Source organism: Mus musculus, chromosome 3 (genome assembly GCF_000001635.26).
Source record: "Mus musculus strain C57BL/6J chromosome 3, GRCm38.p6 C57BL/6J".
Lineage (NCBI taxonomy): Eukaryota > Metazoa > Chordata > Mammalia > Rodentia > Muridae > Mus > Mus musculus.
The window spans coordinates 32,537,106-32,563,898 of record NC_000069.6 but is presented as its reverse complement, the minus strand read 5'-3'; the positions used below and the strand labels follow the sequence as shown (position 1 = coordinate 32,563,898).

The 26,793-nt window shown below is 41.5% G+C and overlaps 1 protein-coding gene across 2 annotated transcripts in view; it reads right to left on the bottom strand.

The window, feature by feature from the left end:
- Mfn1 (mitofusin 1) overlaps positions 1-26,793 on the bottom strand; it is a 49,783-nt gene that overhangs the window by 15,327 nt on the left and 7,663 nt on the right. Inside the window, exons 4-13 of one of the 2 annotated variants that reach the window (XR_001783736.2) lie at positions 25,467-25,629; positions 20,969-21,093; positions 19,724-19,832; positions 17,204-17,311; positions 9,591-9,744; positions 8,358-8,425; positions 2,313-2,434; positions 761-887; positions 406-524; positions 4-106 (exon numbers count right to left, since the gene is read on the bottom strand). Coding sequence is in view for 1 of the 2 variants with exons in the window: in NM_024200.4 (NP_077162.2) it covers positions 4-106; positions 420-524; positions 761-887; positions 2,313-2,434; positions 8,358-8,425; positions 9,591-9,744; positions 17,204-17,311; positions 19,724-19,832; positions 20,969-21,093; positions 25,467-25,629 (1,184 nt within the window). In the remaining variant the exon portion in view is untranslated. The remainder of the gene's footprint in view (positions 1-3; positions 107-405; positions 525-760; positions 888-2,312; positions 2,435-8,357; positions 8,426-9,590; positions 9,745-17,203; positions 17,312-19,723; positions 19,833-20,968; positions 21,094-25,466; positions 25,630-26,793) is intronic. The other variant, NM_024200.4, reaches the window with a different exon arrangement.

The window sequence follows — 26,793 nt, the reverse complement described above, 5'->3', positions numbered from 1 at the left end:
TACCGATGATTTCTTGCTGAGATTGAAGAATGGAGGCATTGACTTCATTGGTACACCGATCAGCCAAATTTCTTCCCATGCCATCTTCTATGTGCTTATTTAACTCCTGTCAACAATGATTATAAACGTGCATGTTATTTATCTCCATAGAAAGTAGGTAGATTTTAAAGCCTGTCCAGATGATCTTTCGGGTGGGTGCTTCACACTAGCTAAGCGCATGCTTGACCACTGAGCCCCACCCCAGTCCCTCTCAATGTCACATGTCAGACAGTGTGCACGTATTACCAGAGCACGGGAGCTGTCTTCATCTGTATACTGACTGCCAAGAATGCACTGAAAGGGCCAAGTTCACTAAATACACCAATAGAGAACAGAGCAAGAAAGCAGCCTCAAAAGAATGCTCACCAACTTTAACTTACACTCTTATACACTTTCAGTACACTGGGGGTAGGATGAAACTCAGAACAAAACTCATCAACCAAAACAGATAGTCGACAAATTTCATCTGTCATTGCACAAGAAACCTGAAAACATTAAAAAAACAAACAAACAAAAAAAAACAAAAAACTCAGAGTTAAACATTAAAGTAATTCATAACCAGCCACCTCAAATAAGCAGACAAGATAAAGATTTTAAAGAATTACCAGTACTCAGAATACAAGGCCAGGGGACACGGATTCAGCTGAGGTGAGAGACAGACAGCACTGTAGTGCTAACACACTGCAACTTTCAGATATGGCAACAGTGACAGTGCTCTTACCTTGTTTGCCACCTCCTCCGTGACCTCCTTGATCTTCTTCTTAACATCCAGTGTTAAAAGGTTCATCTGGTTTCGGATAAAGTCCAGTCTATCGATTTGGTCTTCCCTCTCTTCCATTGAATAAACCCTATTTTATTATGAAGAGCAATCAATACTTGGGGCATGTTAAAAGTCCTAAAGCAATTAATTAAGCAAGGTCATTCATTTATATTTGGAACCATTATTAGCATCACACACACACACACCCCAGAAATCTTGTATTAAAGTCTGAGGACTGCAATTGCATTTAAGTCCTTCAAGTAGATGGCTCAACATAAGCGACCTTGACTCTCCAGAATTACCTGCATCCTACAAAGACAAACAAGAAACAAAAACGACGAGAAACAAACCCCACAAGGCTTCTGACTCTCCACACAGAACAATTAAGACAGGGACTCACCAACAGCTCAGCTGGTAAGCAAGTGGAGCAAACAGAACAGTGGGAAGCCAAGGCTCTCTCTGTTACCTATACAGTCTACACACGAGTGAGCACAAAAGAGATGGTGTGGCCCACAAAGCCTACCATATCCACTGTCTGACTCCCTGTGGGAGGTCTGTGGACCCCTGCACGACAGGAAAACTAGAACCCCAGAGCTTTTCAAGAAAACTAAACAGCACTTGCTTTCAGGCATTGTCCGTGAATCTTATCTTTGTGCTCTATTTGGTTCGATGATGCATGTTATAAAAGACGAAGTAAGTTGAGTAGACTACATAAGGGTGGGAGGTATTCTCAGCAAAAATACAACACTTTCAAAACTTCAATTTTAAGGCCAGTGGTGGAGAGCTTGCAAACAACCAAGCAGTTTTAGCAAGGCTTGGTGGGTGAAGCTTGTAATCCTGTGTTTGGGAGGCTGAGGCATGACAAGTGCCAGAAGTTTTAGGCTAGACTCTATCTCACAAACATTCTTCAGTTTTACCCTATGTTGACTTCATCGTTGATGTTTTCTATACTTCTTTGAATTGATTAAGCTAGCTACAGTTCCATGAGGCCTGACAGCAATTCATTTGTCATACTATCTAACAACATTTTGGTCTTTGTTTCCAAGTATGTCAAGTTTTATACAAAAAAAAAAAAAAAGACATGTAGCCTAAAATGGCCAAACACGTCCCACCTCAGCCTCAGCAGGGTTGGATTATAGGCAAGTCCCATGTCAGGAAGGGTGTGATGGTTCAGTGCCTTCACATCCTATTTCCATGTTTACAGAAGGCTCTAAGCTCTGAATGTAAACGGAGCATCACCTGGTTGGGGATTCTTCACGTGATTCTTCTTGAAGGCCATCTTCCTCTGCCATGAAGACACTCAAAAGCTACTCACACTTTAAAGTCATAATTCATACACAGCCATCCAGGGAAGGTCACACCATCTTCCAATGTTCATTAAAAAACACACAAGCAGGCACAAGTAAAATCACAAAACCGGTCTTGGTGCTAAAGCACCCCTGTAGCACTGCAAGCCTCAGCCCTGAAGACTGACGCAATGACAGGAACTGGGGTCATAAGAAAGGGTGCCTACCTCTTCTCTGCTGCTGCCACGTTTACTGAGTCCAGTATGTTTTTCACAGTGTCTAGTATCTGTTTAGCTCTGATAGTGTGCTGTTCAAACTTTGTTTTCACTGCTGACTGCGAGATACACTCCTGCGAGGGGCCCAAGCCATAACACATTACTGCAATTCCATCCCAACACTTTCAGGAATTCAAACACAAAAACTTGCTGATTTAACTTAAACCAAAACCCAAAGGAGAGACAAAACAAATCAAATGATGAAACACAACTTAAAACTACAAAGGAAGCGCTAAGCAGCAAGTTTATAGTTTGTGCATCTTCACACAGTAATGTGCTGTGGGGTGACTACACAACAAATAATAAATGAAATATATAAACAAACAAACAAATGGCACTCTTCTCAGGGTCAGAGAATTATCCATCTGATTTGTAGTCTGTTCATCTTGTTTTAACTGTTTGCTTGCAATATATAATCAAATAAAATCTGAGTTTTAGAATTCTTTGTGGTATTTTAGAATCCTTTTAAGTGACTTAAATAACATGACAACATACCTAAGGTTACTGAACAGAGTACCTAAGGACTACTACATGAGCAGTTCAAATTACTGTTAACCACTTAAGTATTTTAAAATATAGACAGAGAGAACCACATGCAGCTATCTCAGAGACCATGCGACTGTAGCACAGTGCACAGGCCTGAAGGACACTCAGCATGACTGTCTCACCTTCAATGTAGCTGCTGTAATTAAATCAGTCAGTGTCTCCTGACAGGAGGACCCTCGCTACCTTCTTCTTCTTGTCTGTTTTGTTCTAGGGTGTGTGTTGTGTGTGTATGTGTGTGTATTGGTGTTTTGAAGATTGTTTCACTGTGTAGCCCATGTTGGCCTCCAACTCACAGCAATCCTCCTGCCTTGGCTTCCCAAGTGCTATGATTATAGGCAAGAATCACTATTTCTGGTTCTTTGTGTGTGTTTTTAAATACAGATTTTTATATATTCCAGGCTCCTATAACTCTGTAACTCAGGCTGGCCCTAAAATTAAATGTCAGGCATGTGTCTCTCTATCCAGCACTGCATTTTGTTTCTTTTAAAGTAGAATATGTCAGAATGTATCACACATACCACACATATTCATAGACACATTTGATTCATAAAATTTTGTTTCCTTTTTTTGAAGAATTATTTATTTTATGTATATGAGTACACTGTAGCTGTCTTCAGACACATTAGAAGAGGGTATCAGATATCATTATAGATGGTTGTGAGCCACCATGTGGTTGCTGGGAATTGAACTCAGGACCTCTGGAAGAGCAGCCAATGCTCTTAACCACTGAGCCATTTTGCCAGACCTCAATTTTTAATATGTGTAATATGTCAGACAATTTTTAAAATTTTCATCATCAAAAAGTTAACAAAATTGTTACGAAAAGCCTCACTTAATTTTTATCTCCAAGAAAGCAAAATTCTGCACTGATATAACCTTTGAAAACTCTACTTAGAAAAAAAGACTATATGGTCTTTGAAAAATGCAAGAAATACTATCCCACATGGCAGCAGCAAGTACAACTCTCTTAGAAGAAATGTTTTTGTTTTTGGTGTTTTTTTAGGAATTATTTATTTGAAGTATAAGAGTATAGTGTAGTTGTCTTCAGACACACCAGAAGAGGGCATCAGATCCCATTACAAATGGTTGTAAGCCACCATGTGGTTGCTGGGATTCGAACTCAGAACCTCTAGAAGAGCAATCTGTGCTCTTAACCACTGAGCCATCTCTCCAGCCCAGAAATGTTCTTACTTCTACAGCATTTTTTTTTTAATTTGGGTCATAAAATCCTCTAGTGCTATGAATCCATCTTTTTTAATATATATACTTAATACATATGCATATATATGTATTCTAAATATGTATATGTACATACTTAGCTAAGACAATTTGTGGTAATTACTTCTCGAAGCGCACTACTGTTCCTCTGTGAGATAAGCAGCTTTCAAGCTTCTTTAAGAGTTATTTACTCAACGCTCTCGTTCTGAGCTCACCCTGAACTCACCTGTGCGCTCCATGTTCACTGGATGTACTAGTCACAACACATACTAAGTCGTCCATCTCTAAAAACTACCTGTATGTCACTCAGAGGAAGCCTATCATCTTGTGCTGTGTAGCTCTTTCTTCAACATGTGAAGAAAACAGAGCACCTGCTTTCTTTAGGCCAAGGACATGAGATTCCTTTAGTCCTTTAGTTCACAGCTTGTAACGAAGGCCCAAGTGTTCCCTGGTTCAGCTAGCTGTGCATTTCCTCAGGAATCTCCCCTAAGCATCCCTCACTCTCACTAAACTTCCTCTGACAACCAAGTGGTCCTGGGCCTGTTCTGTGAGTCTAAAGCAAGGACTCTCTGGACACATCCTTCATTAGAGCCTCTAACCACTACCCAACTGTAAGCGACTCGCTTAGAAGCTACTGATTTTTAAATGATTAAACTCAGCTTTGATTTTCCTTTAAGTGACTGCCTGTAAATGTGCCAAACCAATTTTCACAAAATTATAACAAAAGCATAAAAGTAATTTTAAGAGAAAAAAAATGAACAGAAATGTTCCTCGATGAAGCAGATCTAGATGTCAGCAATGAAGACCCAGCGCACAGAAGACAGCACAGTGTTAGAGCTGGACTAGACGGAGTGAAGAGGCCTGCAGCTGAGCTGCCAGGCCCAGGAGGCGCTGCCTCAGGTCAGCAAGTACAATCCAGAGGAAGCCCTAACGCTCCTGAATGCACACGTTCTCCCTACGAGTGTGCAAGTGCACACTCTGCAGTTACTTTATCAAGAACTCTGTCATTTTGTAAGAGGTTAAAAAACACTGACCAACTTCTCAATTCTATCTTGTTAGAATATCCTATAGACTTTCAAATTTAAAAACTGAGAACCAAATAAAAAGCACAGATCAATTAGTTTTCTGATTCCTTATTAACATCTAAAGAAGTCAGTTTATTAATACAATTACAAGCATTCAAGAATACTATTTTAGTACGTTTTAAAAGTGTAAGAGAGAGGATAAACTTAACTCTTATCTAGATGCACCATAAAATAGTGTAGATATGCACTATTTTTATACATATATGCACACACACAACTTGTTTGTTTAAAGAAACAGTCTCGCTGTTTCTCACTAAATTGTCCAGGATGTCCCTGAAACTCTGGGTTCAATCAGTCTTCTGGCTTAGCCGCCCCAGTAGCTCAGACTGTAGCTATGAACTTAGCTTTCTTCTTGTATATTAAAGGTCAGATCTCTAGGATCCCACTACCAAACACCAGGCTCAGAGTCACACCTGTGCCTCTAGTACTTTGAAGGCTATGGTGGCAGGATTATTCACACTCAGGAGTTCAAGGCCAGCTTAACATAGAGACCTTGACCCAAAATAAAAAACAAAACATCAAAACTTGTTTTAAAAAGGGGGATATTCAAGGCCAACCAGGGCTACAGAGGAAACCCTGTCTCAAAAGGAAATGAAGGGGGAAGGGGGAAGGGGGAAGGGGGAAGGGGGAAGGGGGAAGGGGGAAGGGGGAAGGGGGAAGGGGGAAGGGAAAGGTGGTAGTGGGGGAACACTTCCTCACACACCAAACCCCATGAAGACTAGGCGATGGTGACATGCCTGTGCAAAGAGTATGTCCTCGTAGCAAGACCACTCACGTGCACATTTAAAAGGAGTAAATCCTTTACTCCAGTTGGCTTTCAAGCCTTGTTTAACTCAATAGTCGGTATGTTAAAAATACTGAGCTACTGAATCAAATTAATCCCATGGCAAAGATCAAACTAATTATGGTGATGTAGAAATGGGGCTAGCTTTGGCAGCTAAGAGCACACACTGCTCTGCACAGGATCCAGATGGGATTCCCAGCACACATATCAGATGGCTCAGAAGGGCCCGCCGGCCCGCCTGCCCGCCCGCCCATAACTTCAGCTTCAGGGAGGTCTCACACCTCTATCCACTTTGGAAACCTGTAATAACATACCACCGATTAAAAATAAATCTTAAAAAAATTATTGAAAGATGGCGGAATACTTTAGGTCTAGGCATGGTGGCACACACCTATAATCTCAGCACTTGGTAGTCATTGAGAACTCTGAGTTAGAGGGCAGTCTACCCTACTTATTAGCAAGAGTTCTAGAACAGCCTGAGCTATATAACAACACTCAATCTCAAGAAAGCAACAGCAGCAACAACAACAACAACAACAACAAAGTCTATCAAGATGGCTTAGCAGGTAAAAGCGCTTGACTTACAAGCCTAATAACCCTGTAAACCTACAGTGGAAATAAAAAACAAATTCTGGAAAGTTGTCCTCTGATTGACACATATACCTGCACTCACAGATACTCAACACACACATACATACATACACACGGGGGGGGGGGGGGAGGGAAATGGAGGGAGGGAGGGAGAGAAGGAGAGGCAAAGAGGGAGGGAGGGAGGGAGGTCAATACTAATAAAACAACCTTTTACACTGGGGGTGGAGCTCAGCGTTAGAACCACTGCCTAGCACAGCACTACAAATTGTGTGTGTGTGTGCACATGTACAGATTTATGGATATTCCTAAATCAAACTGTGCATCACACTTTGAGAGCTTTGCATATATACACATACATACACATAGACCCTTGGGTCAACCTCAGGTCAATCAGAACGTCTTCTGTGGGAAGATCAGGAGCCTGTGTTTTTCAAGGCGCCCTGCCCCAAATTCTGCTCATCAGCTAGGTTTGGGACCCAGTGCTCTACAACACAAGATCTGTGCTTTTCAGTCCCATCTCTTGCAGAAGACACTTTAGGGAATCAAGATGTGTACCATGAGCACTGCTGTAGAGCAGCACAGCCTTTGACTGTCTGCTAAAAGAAAGCAACACGTACTTGCAGGGGACGGCTGGAATAACTCTCTATCCCACACTGATGAAGTAACTGATAAGGTCAGGTTCACAATTTTTCAGCAAAAGGGGAAGAGAGGCTAGGACTTGGTTCACACCTTTAATCCCAGCACCCAGTAGGCAGAGGCAGTGGATCTGTGTTTAAGAGCAGCCTGGTCTACAAAGTGAGATCCAGAACAGCCAGGGCTGCACAGAAACCCTGTCTCAGAAAAATGAAATATAAACAAACAAAGCAAACTGAGCAAGCCATGGGGAGCAAGCCAGTAAGCAGAGCTTCTCTGTGGTCTCTGCTTCAGCCCCTGCCTCCTCCAGGTTCCTAGTTTGAGTTCCTGCCCTGACTTCTGTCAGTGATAGAGTCGGATCTGAGAGCTGTAAAATGAGACGTCTTTCCAGTTTGCTTTTGCACGTGGTTTTAGCAGTCATAGAAAACCCATGACTCCCTTTCTGCTCAGAGCTGCACATACATCAGCCCCTTCCACACTATGGTGCTTTCCTACTAAACTCCTGAAGCACCAGAGCCGCACCAGAATTACTTTTATATTCATACACTTGTGCAAAACATGTGGCACAAAATGAGAATTAGCAAGTGGCAGCACAGTGTAGAAATACGAGACAATCTTGTCAAAGGGTGTTCTCAATGTTCTTTCTTCTTTGGTACAACGCTCTTCATAGAGACAGTGAACAGGCCTCACTTTGCCCCCCACCTCCCGGAGTCAGGGTTTCTCTGTGTAGCCCTAGTTGTCCTGGAACAAGACCAGGCTGGCCTTGAACTCAAGAGATGCCTGCTTTTGCTGGGATTAAAGGCCTGCAGAGCTACTGATGGACAACCATCATCTGTTCCAACAGCAATTACTGTTTGCTCTTGCTTCACATGTATGAATACAAGGAATACCATTCATTGCACAAATCATGCAATACTAGACCGCTTTCTCGTTTATAAACATAAAAGCAAAACACAGCTTTCCCAATTCTTACAGGTTGTCCTTTCTGCAGGGGCTTCTTTTCTTCAAATCTTTCTTGTTTCACTTGCTGTTGTCAGGACTACACTTAATAACAGCAGAGGTTATTGACAAAGGCAGACAATGAAGATTATAGTACTCTGACCCATGCCATTTATAAGCCAGTGGTAATTAAATTCCTACCTCAAAAGTTTGTTCAAAATTTTGAAACTCCTGTAATCTTGCTTGAAATCCTTCTGCAAGTGCCCCACCTGTAACACAGGGGGAAAAAAGTCAGATTTTACCTTGGTTCGCTTTTGTGAGACAAGATCTCACTATGCAGCCCATGCTACCTTGAGTGATCATCCCTGCCTTTGGGAAAGATTTTTTTAATCTAGTATAACAGATTTCCTTTACCCATGACACAGATGTTCCAAAATTCCTTATGGCTACTGGAAATGGCAGAATATAAACCGTGTATTATACTATGTGTATTAGTCTGGTTGTCTTCTATTGCTGTGACAAAACACCATAATCAAACCCAATAGCATGGGGGATAAATCTAGCTTACTTGTTCCAATCACATGCCATCATAAAGTTTAGTTAGGGCAGGAACTCAAGGCAGGAATCAAAGCAGATGCCATAGAAGACAGCTGTTGTCTGGCTCTCCACAGCTTGCTCAACTGGCTTTCTTGTACTACCCAGGTCCACCCACCTGCGCAGGGATGGCACAACCCACATCAATCACTAGTCAAGAAAATGTACCAGAGACGTGTTCACATGTCAATCTGATAGAGGCATTGCTTCAATTGAAGTTTCCTCTTCCCAAATCAGCTTGTGCCAAACTGACAGAAATCTAACCGGGACACTATGTTTACCTTCTATATACACACACGAAGTTTATGTTCTTTTCATCTTATGCACTGAGTCCATATCTTTTGAAGGTAAAGGTGTACTGACATATTAGCTCCAGTTTCTTTTTGTATCTTTGTAGTTTTACAGATTTGTTCTTATTATAGAATCTAACAAACTTTACTAAGTCAAGCATTTCACCTAAAGGAAGTACTCTGTAGCCTGCACTGGATGTGACTAAACTGCCTGCATCAGTAGACATTCTCCATTAGGACCATTCCTCAGTACATTAAGGGTTCTTGTTCAATACAGCCGTGCAATAACGTGCTGGCTGATAAGACAGCTAGGCACTGCTTGAATAGACGGAACAAAAAGAAGCCTCCTGTTACCTGGGGCAATGAGAGAGCTCATCACACTACTCATAACTGTATGACTTAACACTTGCCATATAATAACACTGCACACAGTTGAGCATAGGTTACTGAAGCTACAGGTGATCAGGGGACAAGATAAGATTTTCAACACGCTATTGCTCTGCTATAATCTATGTTTACATGTAAGAAGGAAATGGTCATTACTACATACCACCTTCTGGCATCCCCTGAGCTTTATGCTTTCTGGAGTTGAGAACTTCCTTGGCTGAAACAAAAAAGATCCGATTCCGAGCTTCCGACGGACTTACAACCTTGAGCTCTTCTACCAAGAAGTGAAGACATCTCTCCATGTGCTGTCTGCGCACCTGCAAGAAGCATGGGAATTTTAACAACTGAAACACAAGATAAAAAATAATAACCATGGGTCAGCCATGGGTCTATACTACAGTATATAGTAAATAGTGACTATGCTGCTTCCAATGAGAAATGTCTGCTACAGGCTTGGGAATTTAAACACTTGGTATGCAGTTGGTGGCACTGTTCAGAGAGGCTTAGGAGATTTGGCCTTGCCAGACCACATGTCATGGGGTGGGCTTTGAGAACTCAAGGTCTCGCCCCATTCCTAGTTTGCTTTCTCTGCTTCATGCCTGAGCCCTCAGCTTCTTCTCCAGCTGCCATGCCTGCAGCCATGACAGACCTTTATCCCTCTGGAATCAGAAGCACAAATAAACTTTCTTGCATAAACTGCTGTGATAATATTCATACAGTGATACATATTAATTGTTCCCATATATGTATTAAATGCGGGAAATGTCAATAAATGAAGTCTGATCCTTGATAGCAGAAAATCTCTGCTTAATAATCTTCCTTTTGAACATCAAATACTACATCCAAGCATTATAAAACATCACAAACAAGTATTAATACCTAGCTAATTGAATGGGAAAAGTGAATTTTATATTAAGGGTATAATATGCATATGCATAATTATTTTACAAACTTTCTTCAGTGGGGCTGTTAATATCTTTAAAATCAGGAAGTAGGTGCTACAATAAGAATGTGAAATAAAGCCATTATCTTCATTTTAGATCAAAACTTAGTCTATTTTTCTTAAGAACATGAAAACTGGGACTAGAGAAATGGCTCAACATTTAAGAACCTCATTGCTTTTACAGCTATATCAAGTAGCTCACAACCACCAGTGCCTCTAGCTCCAGGGGATCCAGTGCCCTCTTCTGGCCTCTTTGGGTACCCATATCAGTGTACACAGACCTCACACAGATATGTTCATAAATATACAGAAAGAAAGCCAACTATTGTGTCAAAAGCTTGTGATCCCAATTAATCTACTTGGGGGGTAGAAGCAAGAGTTCAAGGTCTATCTTTGGCTATAAAGTGAGTTCAAGGTCCCTTCCAGTCAGCGCCAACACTGGGCCACCTTGGGCCTGAACTCAGTGGGCAGTCCCACAGTCTCCAGAGGACTCTCCACCCCACAGGTGCCCTAGCACGCCCCAGATCACTAGTGAGTGGAACACCACATCTGCTACAATAGAACTGGGGGTGCGCAGGCTGGCGAGATGGCTCAGTGGTTAAGAACGCCGACTGTTCTTCCAAAGGTCCCTGAGTTCAAATCCCAGCAACCACATGGCGGCTCACAACCATCCATAACAAAATCTGATGCCCTCTCCTGGAGTATCTGAGGACAGCTACAGTATACTTACATATAATAAATAAATAAATAAATAAATCTTAAAAAAAAAAAAACTGGGGGTGCCTGGGGTCAGCTGGAGCACAGACAAAGGAACCCCACCCAATCAGTGGCTCAAGTACCTTCAGGTCAGCGCTGGTCTACCTTAGTTGAGAACTCTGCAGACAGCCCCACAGTCCCCAGAGGAGGTACCACTTCCAGGCGGTCTAACAGGCCCAGGATCGCAGAATCCCAGGATCCCAGGATATCAGGAGCTTGGTCACACCAGGATCTCAGGGTCTCAGAGGAAGCTTGACTGCCAAGAACTCTGACACACCCAGAATCTCAGCATTACAGGGTCCCAGAATCACAGGATCACAAAGAAACCTGGGCTCTGAGAAGTTCTGACTCAACTGGGATTACAGGAAGGACAGGCTCCAATCAGATATGTCAAGGGCAGGGAGCACTGGAGATAATCAGATGTCAGGAGGCAAGTATAAGAACAGAAGCAACAGAAACCAAGGTTACTTGGCATCATCAGAACCAAACTCTCCCACCATAGCAAGTACTGGATACACCATCACACCAGAAAAGCAAGACATGGATCTAAAGCCATTCCTCATGACGATGATGGAGGACTATAAGAAGGTCATAAATAACTCCCTTAAAGAAATACGGAAGAACACATCCAAACAGGTAAAAGAATTGAACAAAACCATCCAGGATCTAAAAATGGAAGTAGAAACAATAAAGAAACCACAAAGGGAGACACCTCTGGAAATAGAAAATCTAGGAAAGAAGTCAGGAGCCATAGATGCAAGCATAACAAACAAAATATAAGAGATAGAAGAGAGAATCCCAGGTGCAGAAGATGCCATAGAAAACATTGACACAACAGTCAAAATGCGAAATGCAAAAAGATACTAACCCAAAACATCCAGGACACAATGAAAAGACCAAATCTATGGATAATAGGAGTAGACAAGAATGAAGATTTCCAACTTAAAGGGCCAGTAAATATCTTCAACAAAATTATAGAAGAAAACTTCCCCAACCTAAAGAAAGAGATGCCAATGAACATACAAGAAGCCTACAAAACTCCAAATCTTTTCTGATTTGGATCAGAATTATGGTTTCAATTTGGACCAATATTATGTCCAAATTGAAACCCTGTCACATAATAATCAAAACACCAAACGCACAAAACATAGAAGAATATTAAAAGCAGTAAGGGAAAAAGGTCAAGTAACATATAAAGGCAGACCTATCAGAATTACACCTGACTTCTCCCCAGAGACTATGAAAACCAGAAGATTTCATACAGATCCTAAGAGAACACAAATGCCAGCCCAGGCTACTATACCCAACAAAACTCTCAATTACCATGGAGAAACCAAGAAACCAAGGTATTCCATGACAAAATCAAATTTACACAGTATCTTTCCACAAATCCAGCCCCTCAAAGGATAATAAAGGGAAAACTCCAACACAACGAGGGAAACTACGCTCTAGCAAGAAAGTACTCTTTCAACAAGCCTAAAAGAAGATAGCCACATGAACAAAATTCCAACTCTAACAAAAAAGTAACAGGAAGCAACGACTTTTCTTTAATATCTCTTAATATTAATGGACTCAATTCCCTAATAAAAAGACATAGACTAAACAGACTGGTTACATAAACAGGACCCAACATTTTGCTGCATACAGAAAACCTACCTCAGTGACAAAGTCAGACACTACCTCAGAGTAAAAGCCTGGAAAACAATTTTCCAAGCAAATGGTCCAAAGAAACAAGCTGGAGTAGCCATTCTAATATCGAATAAAATCAACTTTCAACCAAAAGTTATCAAAAAAAGATAAGGAAAGACACTTCATACTCATCGAAGAACTCTCAATTCTGAATATATATGCTCCAAATGCAAGGGCAGCCACATTCATTAAAGAAACTTTAGTAAAGCTCAAAGCACACATTGTACCTCACACAATAATAGTGGGAGACTTCAACACCCCACCCTCATCAATGGACAGATCCTGGAAACAGAAACTAAACAGAGACACAGTGAAACTAACAGAAGTTATGAAACAAATGGATTTAACATATATCTACAGAACATTTTATCCTAAAACAAAAGGATATACCCTTTTCTCAGCACCTCATGGTACTTTCTCCAAAACTGACATTATATTGGTCACAAAACAGGCCTCAACAGATACAAAAATATTGAAATAATCCCATTGACACTGTCAATAAGACAAAACGGCAACCAACAGATTGGGAAAAGATCTTTACTAATCCTAAATCCAATACGAGGGCTAATATCCAATATATTTATAAAGAACTCAAGAAGTTGGACTCCAGAAAACCAAATAACCCCATTAAAAAATGGGGTACAGAGCTAAACAAAGAATTCTCAACTGAGGAATACCGAAGAGCTGAGAATCACCTAAAAAAATGTTCAACATCCTTAATCATCAGGGAAATGCAAATCAAAACAACCCTGAGATTCCACTTCACACCAGTCAGAATGGCAAGATCAAAACCTCAGGTAACAGCAGATGCTCGAGAGGATGTGGAGAAAGAGGAACACTCCTCCATTGCTGGTGGAACTGCAAGCTGGTACAACCACTCTGGAAATCAGTTTGGCGGTTCCTTAGAAAATTGGACATAGTTGTACCAGAAGATCCAGCAATACCTCTCCTGGGCATATATCCAGAGATGCTCCAACTTGTAATAAGGACACATGCTCCACTATGTTCATAGCAACCTTATTTATAATAGCCAGAAGCTAGAAAGAACCCAGATGTCCCTCAACAGAGGAATGGATACAGAAAATGTGGTACATTTACAAAATGGAGTACTACTCAGAAATTAAAAACAATGAATTTATGAAATTCGTAGGCAAATGGATGTATCTGGAAGATATCCTGAGTGAGGTAACCCAATCACAAAAGAACACACATGATATGCACTCACTGATAAGTGGATATTAGCCCAGAAACTTAGAATATCCAAGATACAATTTGCAAAATACACATGAAACTCAAGAAGAAGGAAGAGCAAAATGTGGATACTACGTTCCTTCTTATAAGGGGGAACAAAATACCCAAGGAAGGAGTTACAGAGACAAACTTTGGAGCAGAGACTGAAGGCATGACCATCCAGAAACTGCCCCACTTGGGAATCCATCTTATAAACAACCACCAAACCCAGACACTATTACAGATGCCAACAAGAGCCTGCTGACAGGAGATTGATATAGCTGTCTCCTGGGAGGCTCTGCCAGTGCCTGACTAATACAGAAGTGGATGCTCACAGTCATCCATTGAAGCACAGGGTCCCCAATGAAGGAGCTAGAGAAAGTACCCAAGGAGCTGAAGGAGTCTGCAGCCCCATAGGAGGAACAACAATATGAACTAACTAGTAACCCCAGAGCTCTCTGGGACTAAACCACCAATCAAAGAAAACACACAGAGTGACTCACGGCTTTAGCCACATATGTAGCAGAAGATGGCCTAGTCGGTCATCAATGGGAGGAGAGGCCCTTGGTCCTGTGAAGGTTCTATGCCCTAGTGTAGGGGAATGCCAGGGCCAGTAAGTGGGAGTGGGTGGGTTGGGGAGCAGGGGGAGGGGGGAAGAGGATAGGGGGTAGGGGGTTTTCAGAGGGGAAACTAGAAAAGGGGATAATATTTGAAATGTAAATAAAATATCTAATAAAAAAAAGTGAGTTCAAAGCTAGCCTGGAATATTAAAAATCCCTGTTAGAGGGGGAAAGACCAGGTTGATGATGCAACTACTTAGTGCTTACCTTACATGCACGAAGCCCTGAATTTAGTCTCCAGTATCAGAAAAAAATACAAAAAAAAAAAAATTACAAAAACAAAAAACAACCAAAAAGAATATTTAACAACAAAAAAGCAGGCAGTGGTGGCGCACACCTTTAATCCCAGCACTCGGGAGGCAGAGGCAGGTGGATTTCTGAGTTCGAGGCCAGCCTGGTCTACAAAGTGAGTTCCAGGACAGCCAGGGCCACACAGAGAATCCCTGTCTCGAAAAAACAAAAATAAATAAATAAATAAATAAATAAATAAAAACAACAACAACAAAAAAACTACAAAACAAACAAAAAACTTTCAAACGAACATGGAAACTGGGGCTACAACATAGTTCAGTTAGTAGATGTTTGCTTGGCACACACAAACCCCTGGATTCAATTCCCAGCACCATTAATAAAGTGGGTCTGGTGGCCCAGGCAAAGGACCACAGCACTCAGGAGGCTGTAGGAAAGGACAGCTCAGAGTTCAAGGCCAGCTTAGGCTGAGCTAGTGAGCTATTCAAGATGTCCCAATTCTGCAGTTCCTTAAAGAGTAATGGAACAGGGGCTGAGGGCTCAGCACTTAAGAGCACTGGCTCCTCCTCCAGGGTACCTGGAATCAATTCAAAGGAACCACATGATGGCCCAGACCTGTCTGTAACTCCAGTTCCAGGGCTTCTGACACCCACACACAGACCACACACAGACATACAGGCAAGCAAGCAGGGGGGGGGGGGGATGTTTCATGTTTATAAACCACACAACTAAAATCAGAAAAATACCAAAGAAAATTAAATACATAGTTACTATTAACTAAACAGAGAACTAGATTAGTGTTCTGTGAGGGTGTTTCTAGGGAAAGTGGGAAGTCAGCAAGGACAGGCCTGCTCATTTCCCACGCCCCCTGTTCCAGGCCACCTTGTGCTGAGCTGCTCTTTCTGTGATTCGCACTCTTACCACCAGCTGGAGCCTCTGAAACCATGAGTCTCAACTATGTTGTAATAGTAACAAAAAAAATTGACTAATACATATATCAAATGCCTTTGGGTATATTGTTTTGTTTTGTTTAGAGATAGAATCTCACTACATAGACTTGGCTAGCCTGAAACTCACTTATTTGACCAGGCAAGCCTTAAACTCAGAAATCTACCTCCTTATGTCTTAGAGCAGTATTTCTCATTCTTTGGGTCATGACCCCTTTGGAGTCACATGTCAGATACCCTGCATATCAGACATTTACATTATGATTCATAACAGTAGCAAAATTATACTTAATGAAGTAGCAAAAAATGGTTTTATGGTTGGGGGTCACCACAAAATGAAGAAATGTATTAAAAAGGGTCACAGGATTAGGAAGGTTGAGAACCACTACTCTATGTGTTGGGATTAAAATGCATGCACCACCATACCCAGCTCTTAAATGCCAGATCTTTCTAAAGTGAGTGGAAGATAGAGGCTCAGTATGTAAGAGGTCCTAGGTTCAATCCCCAGCAGCAGGTAAACCAGGTGGCACATACCTGTGACCTCAGCACTAGGGAGGACACACAGGAGGATGAAAGGTTAAAGGCAAACCTCAGTGAGACAAAAGACTCCATACCAAAAGCAAAGCAAGAAACCAAAACAGAAAGAGGTCAAAGGCCATGAGGAGCTCTGGGTGTCAGGTGTGCTCAGCTGTTCTACCTGCATTCTAAGGCAGGTGTGTGAAACTGCTGTGAATCCAGAGTCAGGCACTTATGATGCAGGTAGGCATGTTTCTGTTACATATTTTATACTTTGATAAAAAGTTAAACATAGGGCTAGAGAGATGACTAAGAATACAGCTGCCCTTCCAGAAGTCCTGAGTCCAATGCCCAGCAGCCACACAATAGCTCACAACTGTCTCACAACTCCAGTTCCACCAATGTCCTACACTAGTCTCCCCTGGCATCAACCATGCAAGCAGTGCATACACAGAAGCAAAATATCCACATATGAAGAAGAAGTTTCAAGTTCTATAACAAGTAGAAGCTTAGTACTTCAGATGCTTATAACAGACCCCTATAAGTTTTCTAAAACCAGCTCATTTTTTTCTTTTCATTTTTTCAGTCCTGTATAGCTCAGGCCAGCCTCAAACTACTGCTGATTACACAGCTCATGTTGGTTTTGAACTCGTGATCCTTTTGCTTACACCTAGAGTCTGGGACTAGAGTGTGGATCATGAGACACAGCTATATTCACATTATTTTCACAGTCAGAGACTCACTTCTCCAGACACTCTCTGAGGTCTACTGTTTTCGCAGACAACACTGTACATGAGTGCAGTTCAAACAAAGGGGACAAACTCACATCCTCCATGTACTCCGGCTCCGAAGCAGAAGCATCCCAACGGTTATTCAGAATGAAGATGTTGGGCTTGGAGAGCCGCTCATTCACCTTATGGAAAAAATGTTTCTCCTGAAAAATACCAACACCACATTTTAAACAATATTTCTATATTCATGTATACTGAACCATTTGAAACACAGTGATTAAAGACAAAGGATTCTCAGACCCGTGAGAACTCTTACCTTTCCCTCCAAAATCAAAACATAAAAGAGCAGGGCTTCCTGCTCTTGCCAGGCTCTCTTGAAATTCAACTAATACTTACCAATCTGTATGTCTAGACATAAAAGCGACTGTTCGATAATAGCCCCAAGTGCTCCACATTACTTCAAATCATTTTTAAGGGTTAGCTAAGTTACTGGTTGTGGCAGGGGAACACCACTAGTCCAAGGTAGAGACAAGCAGCTCTCTCTCTGTGAGTTTAAGGCTGTTCTACACAGTTAGCTTCAGACAAGCCAGAGCTACATAGTGAGACCCTGTCTCAAGAATAACAAAAGCTAGGTTAGTAATTAGCAATGTAAGGTATCTGTGCAAACTCTAGTAACGGAGCAAATAGTCTATGGGCCTCTAGGCCTTTTGGCTAAGTCCATGTGAAGTACATTATATAAACACTGTGAAGTAAGCATCAGTCTGCTCAGGGCAAAGACATAACACAGCTAGCTGAAACAAGTAACGTTCCATGAAGGAAGCAACTGGTGATAATGATGGGCTTGGGTTCTCACACAGCCCAAGTCTGCCCTGAGCCCACTACGTAGCAAAGATGACCTTGAATATCTTCTATATCCAAGTATTGAGATTACAGACATGTGACTACACTTAGCTTTCTATGGATTTCTGAAAGGGGAAGAGTTCAGCAGTAGACAAACTGCATGTACAAAGTAGCATCAACAGGACAGGGGTGTGGCTCAGAGACAATGCCTGTCTCACACATGCACAGCTGAGCTTGATTCCTAACAGCAGAGAGAAAACAAATGAGAACAGCATAAGTAGAGGTTCCAAAGTCAGAATGAGGCTGAGAAGTCTGCTAAAGGAGAGTGCTGAGGGCGTGAAGTCCTCAGTGTGTGCTGTTTGACACAGGCCTCAGACACAGAGGAAAATGGGAAAATCTCCTCCAGGCCAGGCTCAGGAAAACAACAAGGCCTTTCTATGGTCCATGTGGGGATGCTGACACTGTGTGCGGAAATGCCCACCATAGCTTCTCCCTCCAGATATTTACAACATGAAGACTGCTTCCCTACTGAGACTGTTCCTACTGAACCTGTCTCCTTGTTGAGCTATATCTATCTGTGCCCCCTTATCTACCTACAATAACCCATTTCCTTATTCAACTGTATGCCATAACCCCTCCTCTGTATTGCACATATATAATAAACACACTGAGAATCCAGGGGGCTGTGGTTTCTCTATCAGAAAACCCAGCCCTCCCAATTCCAGCCTTTCCATGTTTTCATCTGTTTGCCTGTTCTTCATTACATAGTCCTAGTCAGAGCCTAGTCAGAGCCTAGTCAGAGCCATCCCTAGACAGTATGAAAGGCCTTGACTTAGCCATCACCCAAATGGTGGCAGTCTTCTATAATATCTCAAACACTTGGGCAGTTTTTCATAGAACCAGGTTACAAGCACTACCAGAATTACGACAGAAGCCTGGTGTTTATAATAGTAAGACCATAAAAACAAAGCAGGCCTCACTGGTGACACCTTAGTTACAATGGTGCTCAGTCACTCATACACTTTTGGCAAATAAAAATTTTTTTCTTTTTTTCTAAAGATTTATTTATTATTATACATAGGTACACTGCAGCTGACTTCAGATGCACCAGAAGAGGGCATCAGATCTCATTACGGGTGGTTGTGAGCCACCATGTGATTGCTGGGATTTGAACTCAGGACCTTTGAAAGAGCAGTCACTGCTCTTAACCGCTGAGCCATCTCGCCAGCCCCAAATAACAATTTTTAGTAGCACATTACTACTATTAAATACATTTGCCTATTAGCTATCTAAACTCTGATATTTATTTGGAATGAATCTGGTCATTCTGGATAAAGAACCTTCCTCAGGGTAAACACAGATAAGTTGAAACCTACAGTGCATCAAGCTGGGAAAGAATGGGAACTTGAAGAGAAAAAGCTCTACCTGATGCATGGCAGAGAGGCAGGAGAATGGATGGCTTAGATTTTCTTAAAGACTGGTAAGTAAACACCTTAACAACCTTAGTACCTGTGCTCTTCCAGGCAAACATACACAGGGTGAGTGTCAGTATCACACTCGTATCTCCTTAAACCCACAAACACTTCCTAGAAGCTAAATCCATTAAGCCCCAGATTGCTCCTGAAAGCAGTAAACACTGTAGCAGGCCAGAAGCAGCCCTCTGGTTCTGGGAAGCACAGGCTTGCCTCAGTCTCTTCCTAGTTCATCACCTGACTGTCCCTCACTTCACAGAACTAAAGTGGACATCACCCAAGCACAGCAAGAGTAAATCCTACCGTGTTCATCAGTGTTGATTCCGAGTTTGCAACCAAAACAAAGACATCAGCATCAAGGCAAAACTTATCAATCCAGATATCCAGCTCTGTGGTGACATCTGTACCTGGGCTAATGGGAAGGAGGCAAACACTGTGTCATACAATGCTTGTTAAAAAACAAAATTTGGGTTAAAGATATAAAAACACAATAATAAAAAAAAACCTCTATCATTTGAAGTCTCAAAGGCAGAAATTTTCTTAGTTATCAAGCTGATGTCTAGAAAATTTTAATGTTTTTGACAAAATGAGCAACATAAATTAATATTTCAATCTTTCACATTTTGATTCCTGAAGCTGGGAAAAAAATGATAAAAACAGATGAGGCAAATAGCAATAAATTGTTCCAATCAGCTTAGAGATGAAATTTGGAAGCATACCTTAAAAAACAAAACACCAAAAACAACAACAAAACATCTGAGGCCAGGCATGGTGATGCACACCTTTAAAATTCCAGCACTCAGGAAGCAAAGACAGACAGATCTCTGTGAGTTCAAGACCAGCTTGATGTATATAGTGAGTTTCAGGACAACAAGCAAAGCTATACAGAAACCCTGTCTCAAAACAAACAAAAACAAAAACCCACACCAAATAAACAAACAAAAACATCAAAACTGAATGGCTTCCACAGAACATTACATTTAAATGGTTTACTCCTTTGAATGCTATAAGGAAAATATTCAATTGATGCACACTACTTTGTCAAATACTGATAAGATGATTTTAAAATACATCATGAGGAGCTGAGGCTGTAGCTCAGGGCATAATAGCTGCATAGCAAGCAAAAGGTCCTTCATTCAACCCCAATCCACAAATAAATAAATTTAAACCACATTAAAAATGTGTATTAATGAAAGCAATGGAGAAATTCCAAAAGCACTCCATTAACTTCAGAAAATGAAATCCTCCTAGACTCCCTAGCTATATGAGAGGGAAGCAGGAGCAGAGGCCTGGGGTCCCCTCCACTTCCTAGCATAGGTGTAGCAAGATAGACTGCCTCCTCAGACTGCCATCTCCTCCTCCGCCATCTCCTCCTCCTCCTGCTCCTTCTGCTCCTGCTGTCCTCTCTGCAACACCTTCCCCGCAATGCTGAACTAAACCCTTCCTCCCTCAAACTGCTTCCTGTCAAGTATTAGCTCACAGAAGTTGACAAGCAGCACCATTCTATTTAGTGAGCCCAGAGAAAACACAAGTCAGATGTAAATTTACCTGTCTACTAAAACCAGGTCATCTCTCAAGAGGGCACATTTTGCTTTGGGCCAAAATACATGCACAAGACAGCCAGCTTTCAAGTCTTTATCCATATGGAGGGCATGGGCCAGCTGATTAACAGTCTAAAGTGAGAAGGAAAGAAAGGATCAATTAAAAATTAAAAGTACTACGGTTTGGCACAACATCTATTTGATTTTAACCCAAACTAGTGCTAACTGTAGCCCAGGCTGGCCCTGTTCTCACCATTTTATTTCTGTGTCTTCAGTGCTGGGATTTACAGGTGTGTAGCAGTAAGCCCAACTGAACAGCAATCACTTTTGCAAAACTGAAAGTTGAACTTCAAATGGTTTGAAATAAAACCACCTGAACAATCTTGAAAAGTATAAGGGATATATATATATATATATATATATATATATATATATATATCTCCACATGTATATGTATATATGTGTATGTATATACACACATATATACATACATATATATACACACATATAAATGTCACATTGAGATATATATATATATGTGTGTGTGTGTGTGTGTGTATATATCTATTTAATGTGTAGGGGTATTTGCATGTGCATATTTATATATCAGTGCACTGTATGTGTGCCTGGTACCCTCAAGATCCAGAAAAGGGCATCAGATATCCTGGAACTGGAGTTACAGATGGCTGTGAGCGCTCTTTATCACTGGGACATCTCTTTAGCCCCCAAGACATTGCGTTTTAAAACAACCAAATGGAAAAAAATTTCTTAGGAAGGTTCCTCATACCAGCTGTAAAACAAGTAGGGTTTGGGAGCATAGACAGCAAACAAATAGGACACTAGTAACAGAGCCCAGTGGAACTCCTGATGGGTGCTCTTCACAGTCAAGAATGAGTGATGGAGTCTGCTGCTTTTGAAAACTGATATTTTTTGGTTGTTCTAAAATAAGGGTGTACTGCTTAGTTATAACAGGGGAAACTCATTTAGAAGAAATGCTTCTAAAGTCAACTTAAACATCCTCTTAAAGTAAGAGAGGTCAAGTTTTCACTCTAGCCCAGACTGGCCCAAACTCATGGCTATCCTCAGGCTTCAGCTTCTTTAGTCTTGAGGTGCTAAGATTATAGTTGTGACCAAGTCTATCTTTCAAGAAAGGAATTTTTTAACATTTTTATTTATTTATTTGTTGTCTCTTGACAGGCAGCTATTCACAAAAACATTCTTGAAACCCCTATCATTTAAAGCCCAAACCAATCCTATTTTTCAAGCTAAGGTCTCAGGAATATTAACTTATAAGACCAATGTACATATTTAATGTAACTCATACATGTGTTAAATAAACAGCACAAGGGGCTTAAAGCAAAATTAGAAAATAAATTAAGGAAAGGCCACAGCTCACACACCAGCACAGTTCTTACTGAGAGCATCTCTGAGAGCTGAGAAGGAACGTGGCTCAGTCTGTACAGTGGCGCCTGGCCTCATGCTCTGTCCCTAGCACTGCATACACAGACTGTGGTGACACATTTGGGAGGTAGAACGGTCATACTTGGCTACATAGCTAGTTCAAGGCCAGCTCTCGACTACATGTGAACAGTTCTTTAAAAAAAAAAAAAGAATGAAAAGGCAGAGGCTGGCGAGCACACTGGCTGCTGCTCCTCCGGAGGACCTGGATTTGCTTCCTAGGATATACCCACCCACACCAATCCCAGCGGCATCACGCTCTTCTGGCTTCAACAGGCACCACACCTTTTTGATACATATACATATAGGTAGAAATATCCAAACACCAAAAAAAATCAGGGGTTTAGAGAAACATCTATTTATCAAATGTACTCAAGAGTGAGTACTGAATGAGGCTGAAGCAAGTGTCCGTAGCAAGTGTTAATTTTTGTCAATCTGATTTTTAATTTATGTTTTATGAGCATGGGTACTTTGTCAGCATGTTTTTCTGGTGCACAGTTTGCATGCTTGGTGCTCACGAAGGTTTGGAAGGTGTTATTCCCTGAAATTAGAATTACAGATGTTATCATCTACAATGCAGATGCTAGGAATCGAACCTGGGTCCCTTGGAAGGGCAGCCAGTGATCTTAAGCCATCTCTCTAAGCTCCTATTTGTTATTAATATGGCTTGTTTTAATAAACATTTTGATAGATTTATAAGCCTACACAGCAGTCTTAGCCCAGGATTTTTTGATCATGAAGGCTGGGCACTGGCTCAATGAGCACTTGCCTAACACAAGGCCCCTGGGTTAGCTCTCCAGCAACACAAACAAACAAACAAATAAGAAAATAAGACACAGAGCTGGGAAGATGGTTCCACAGCTAACAGTTGGTACTGCTCTGGTCAGGCCCAAGTTTGCTTCCCAGCACCCACACGAGTATGCCTCACAACTGCTTTTAACTCTGTCTTCTGGTCTCCTCCAGCCACGGCTCATGTGCACATTTACCCCTATTTTCACCATCACTGACACCTCTCCATGAGTGTGCATGAAGACATGTGGGGACGAACACACACACACACACACACACACACACACACGGACACGGACACGGACACGGACACGGACACGGACACACACGGACACTTAAAATTAAATGAAGGCTGGAGAGATGGCTCAGTAGTTAAGAGCACTGACTGTTCTTCCAGAGGTCCTGAGTTCAATGCCCAGCAACCACATGGTGGCTCACAACCATCTGTAATGGGATCCGATGTCTAAAGAGAGTGACAGTGTATTCACATGCATAAAATAAATAAGTCTTTTTTTAAAAAAATTAAATGAAATAAAATAATACAATCATCTATAACTCCAATTCCAGAGGATCTGAAGCCCTCTTCAGGCCTCCATGGCAGCAGGCACATACATGGTGTACACACATATATGCAAGCAAAACACATATATAAAATAAACTGTACTGGGAGGTTTGAGGCCTTTGCTTGCTTTATGACAAGGTCTCACCATGTAGGCTGGCCTGGAACTCAGGGAGACTGCCTACCCTGCATTAGTCCACCACAATATCCACAGCTCAGCTTTGTTTACGGCGTGAGTTATATACATTTTAAGTTCAAAATAGAGAATACTAACTGTATGAACACAAGTACTCAATAAGGCATGAGCTGTTACAGTTGTGATAGTAAAATACTGTACAGGACTGCAGGTTTATTACTTTAAATGGAGCCACTCCTTAGGGTCATTTCCGTTAAGGAGCAGGGGAGGGAGACAACGTTAAACAAAGAGAACTTGAAGCAGAGAGCACAGATCAGGAAAAATGAGAGATCATGAACATAAAATATCACAAAGCAAATTTTCCCAAGACTCACATAATTCCCCACAAATAAATCAAATTTGAATTTGGCAAACTTAACTGCAAAATAATAGTGATGTCTGTGGTGGTTCGAATGAGAATGGCCCTTATAGGCTCATATATATGAATGCTTGTTCCACAGTCGGTGGGACTGTTAGGGAGGAAGTATGGGCTTGTTAGGAACATAGCTCAGGCACTCTTGCCACCATGGTAAGGACCCAAACTGCTACTGGTCCCAGTCTCAGAAATCTGCATTTAATAATGAATATGCTTAGTAACTTTTCCTAGAGTGAAAGAATTTAAGTTTTTAAAAGGACAAACACCAGACATGGTGGTACATATCTTTACATCTCAGCGTTAAGGAGGCAGAGGCAGGCAAATCTCTATGAGTTCAAGACCAGTATAGTATGATCTACATAGAGGAACATTCTAAGCCAGAAATAGCAACATAGTGAGACACTGTCTCAAGAGGGAGAGGGAGAGGGAGAGGGAGAGGGAGAGGGAGAGGGAGAGGGAGAGGGAGAGGGAGAGGGAGAGGGAGAGGGAGAGGGAGAGGGAGAGGGAGAGAGAGAGGGAGAGGGAGATGGAGATGAGGGGGGAGAAAAGGCAAAGTTGAGATTAAACAGCAACTTTCTAATAATCTATTTTTACTAAATCTCAGTTTCTAAAGAAAACTCTTAATTTGGGTGGTAGAGAGTTGGTTTGGTGGTTAAAAACTGGCTATTCTTCTAGAACCACCCTGTAGTTCAGTTCCTAGCACCCATTCAGCAGCTCACAACTGTCTCTAACTCCAGTTCCAGGAGATCCAATGCCCTATTCTGGCCTTCAATAGCACTGCATGCATGTGGTGGACACACATGCAGGCAAAACACTCATACACATAAAATAGAAATAAAATTTAAAAAGAGGACCTTAATTCTATTTTCATTTAAAATTAAAGACAGGGCTAATGGCAGATTTCACCTAACATATATGAAGCCCTGAGTTCTATCCCCTACACCCCTAGTAAAAACAAGTTAACAATTTTATATGTCCAATAATTTAGCTCTCAGAAAAACATTTTCAGAATTCAAAATATTACCAATGCCTTTGCAAGTTGTTCAAAGTAAATATCACTAGTTCTTCCATGTCTAGCCAGGTGGACATTATACAAAAATCTTAAAATTATAGAGATTTGCAGGTACATTATGGGTTGGGCAGTATACCTTCACACTTTTCTTTTCATCTGACCCTTCGGTCATAAGGTAGGCTTTATCTCCATCGGTCCCCTCGACACTCAGGAAGCAGTTGGTTGTGTGACCAATCCCGCTGGGGAGGACTTTATCCCACAGCATTGCATTGATGACAGAGCTCTTGCCACTACTTGTCCTAAGGAACATGCAAAACAAGGAGTAAACACACGCTTCACTGGGCTCAAAACCAATGTTTTCAGTGTTCAGTTACATAGACAGCACTTTTTAAAACAAGACAACCTCAACCTGTGTGCCATGGAATACACCTGTAATCTGACACTTGGAGGTAAAGACAGGACCACCAGGAATTCAGGTACACAAGACAGAGTAAAATAAAACAACACAAAGAGCCAAAGAAGAATGATGAGCACCGCTAAAGATTACCAATGTACATTTAGAGGACGTAAAGTACCAAGGAAAAACTTTCCCTTAGCTTTTGTTGCTTTCTTTTTGTGGCAATTTGAAAGCAAACATCAAAATTCTGTGGTATTTTTCCTATTACAAGTCTAATGTCTCATCTTCAATCTTGGCTGGATGGTAACTGCTTCACAAGTAACACTGGGTGGCTTCCAAGGCTGAACATAAAAGGCAAGGCAGCTCTTTCCTGTTTACTGGGTCACATGTACTGGGAATCTTGCCACAGAAGAGGTCAACTTCACTGACTGCTGTGCTGATGGGAGGTCTGGCAAGGTGGCCAGATGAGTCTCCAAGTGCTCCAGCCCACCTCACTGTACCAGATATGTGAGTGAAGCTATCAAACAATTCTACCCCTCCAGTGTTGAGTGACCCCAATCTTGAGGAACAAAGACAAGTTGTCTCCACTGTGTCCTGTCTGAACCGACTAAGAATCAGTGTGTAAATGCAATGAATGTGTTTAATTGTCTGGGTTCTGAGCAATTTCTTATGCATGCACAGCGTTCAATACATTTCTGAAACCCAAGGAACATCTCTTGTTCCCCTCAGAAATTTGACTTTCAATCAGTCCACTCAATTCTCAGAAGCTAATTGGAGCCTCTGCTTTGCTAGAAAACAGCATCTTCTCTCAATGGTGCACACTTTCACTTCATGGAAATTGTTCCCAATCTGCCCAGGAAGTAGCAGGAATGATTATAGCTCCCTTACTCACTACAGCAGTGGCTGTTGATGAGAGAACACTGTAACTTAGAAGAATGCTTTTGACCTTTGTTTAAGAGTAACCCTTTGAAGCTGGAAAGATGGCTCAACAGTAATGAGCACTGGCTACTCTTTCAGAGGACCTGGGTTCAGTTCCCAAAACCACAGTCCTAAGGGATCAGACACT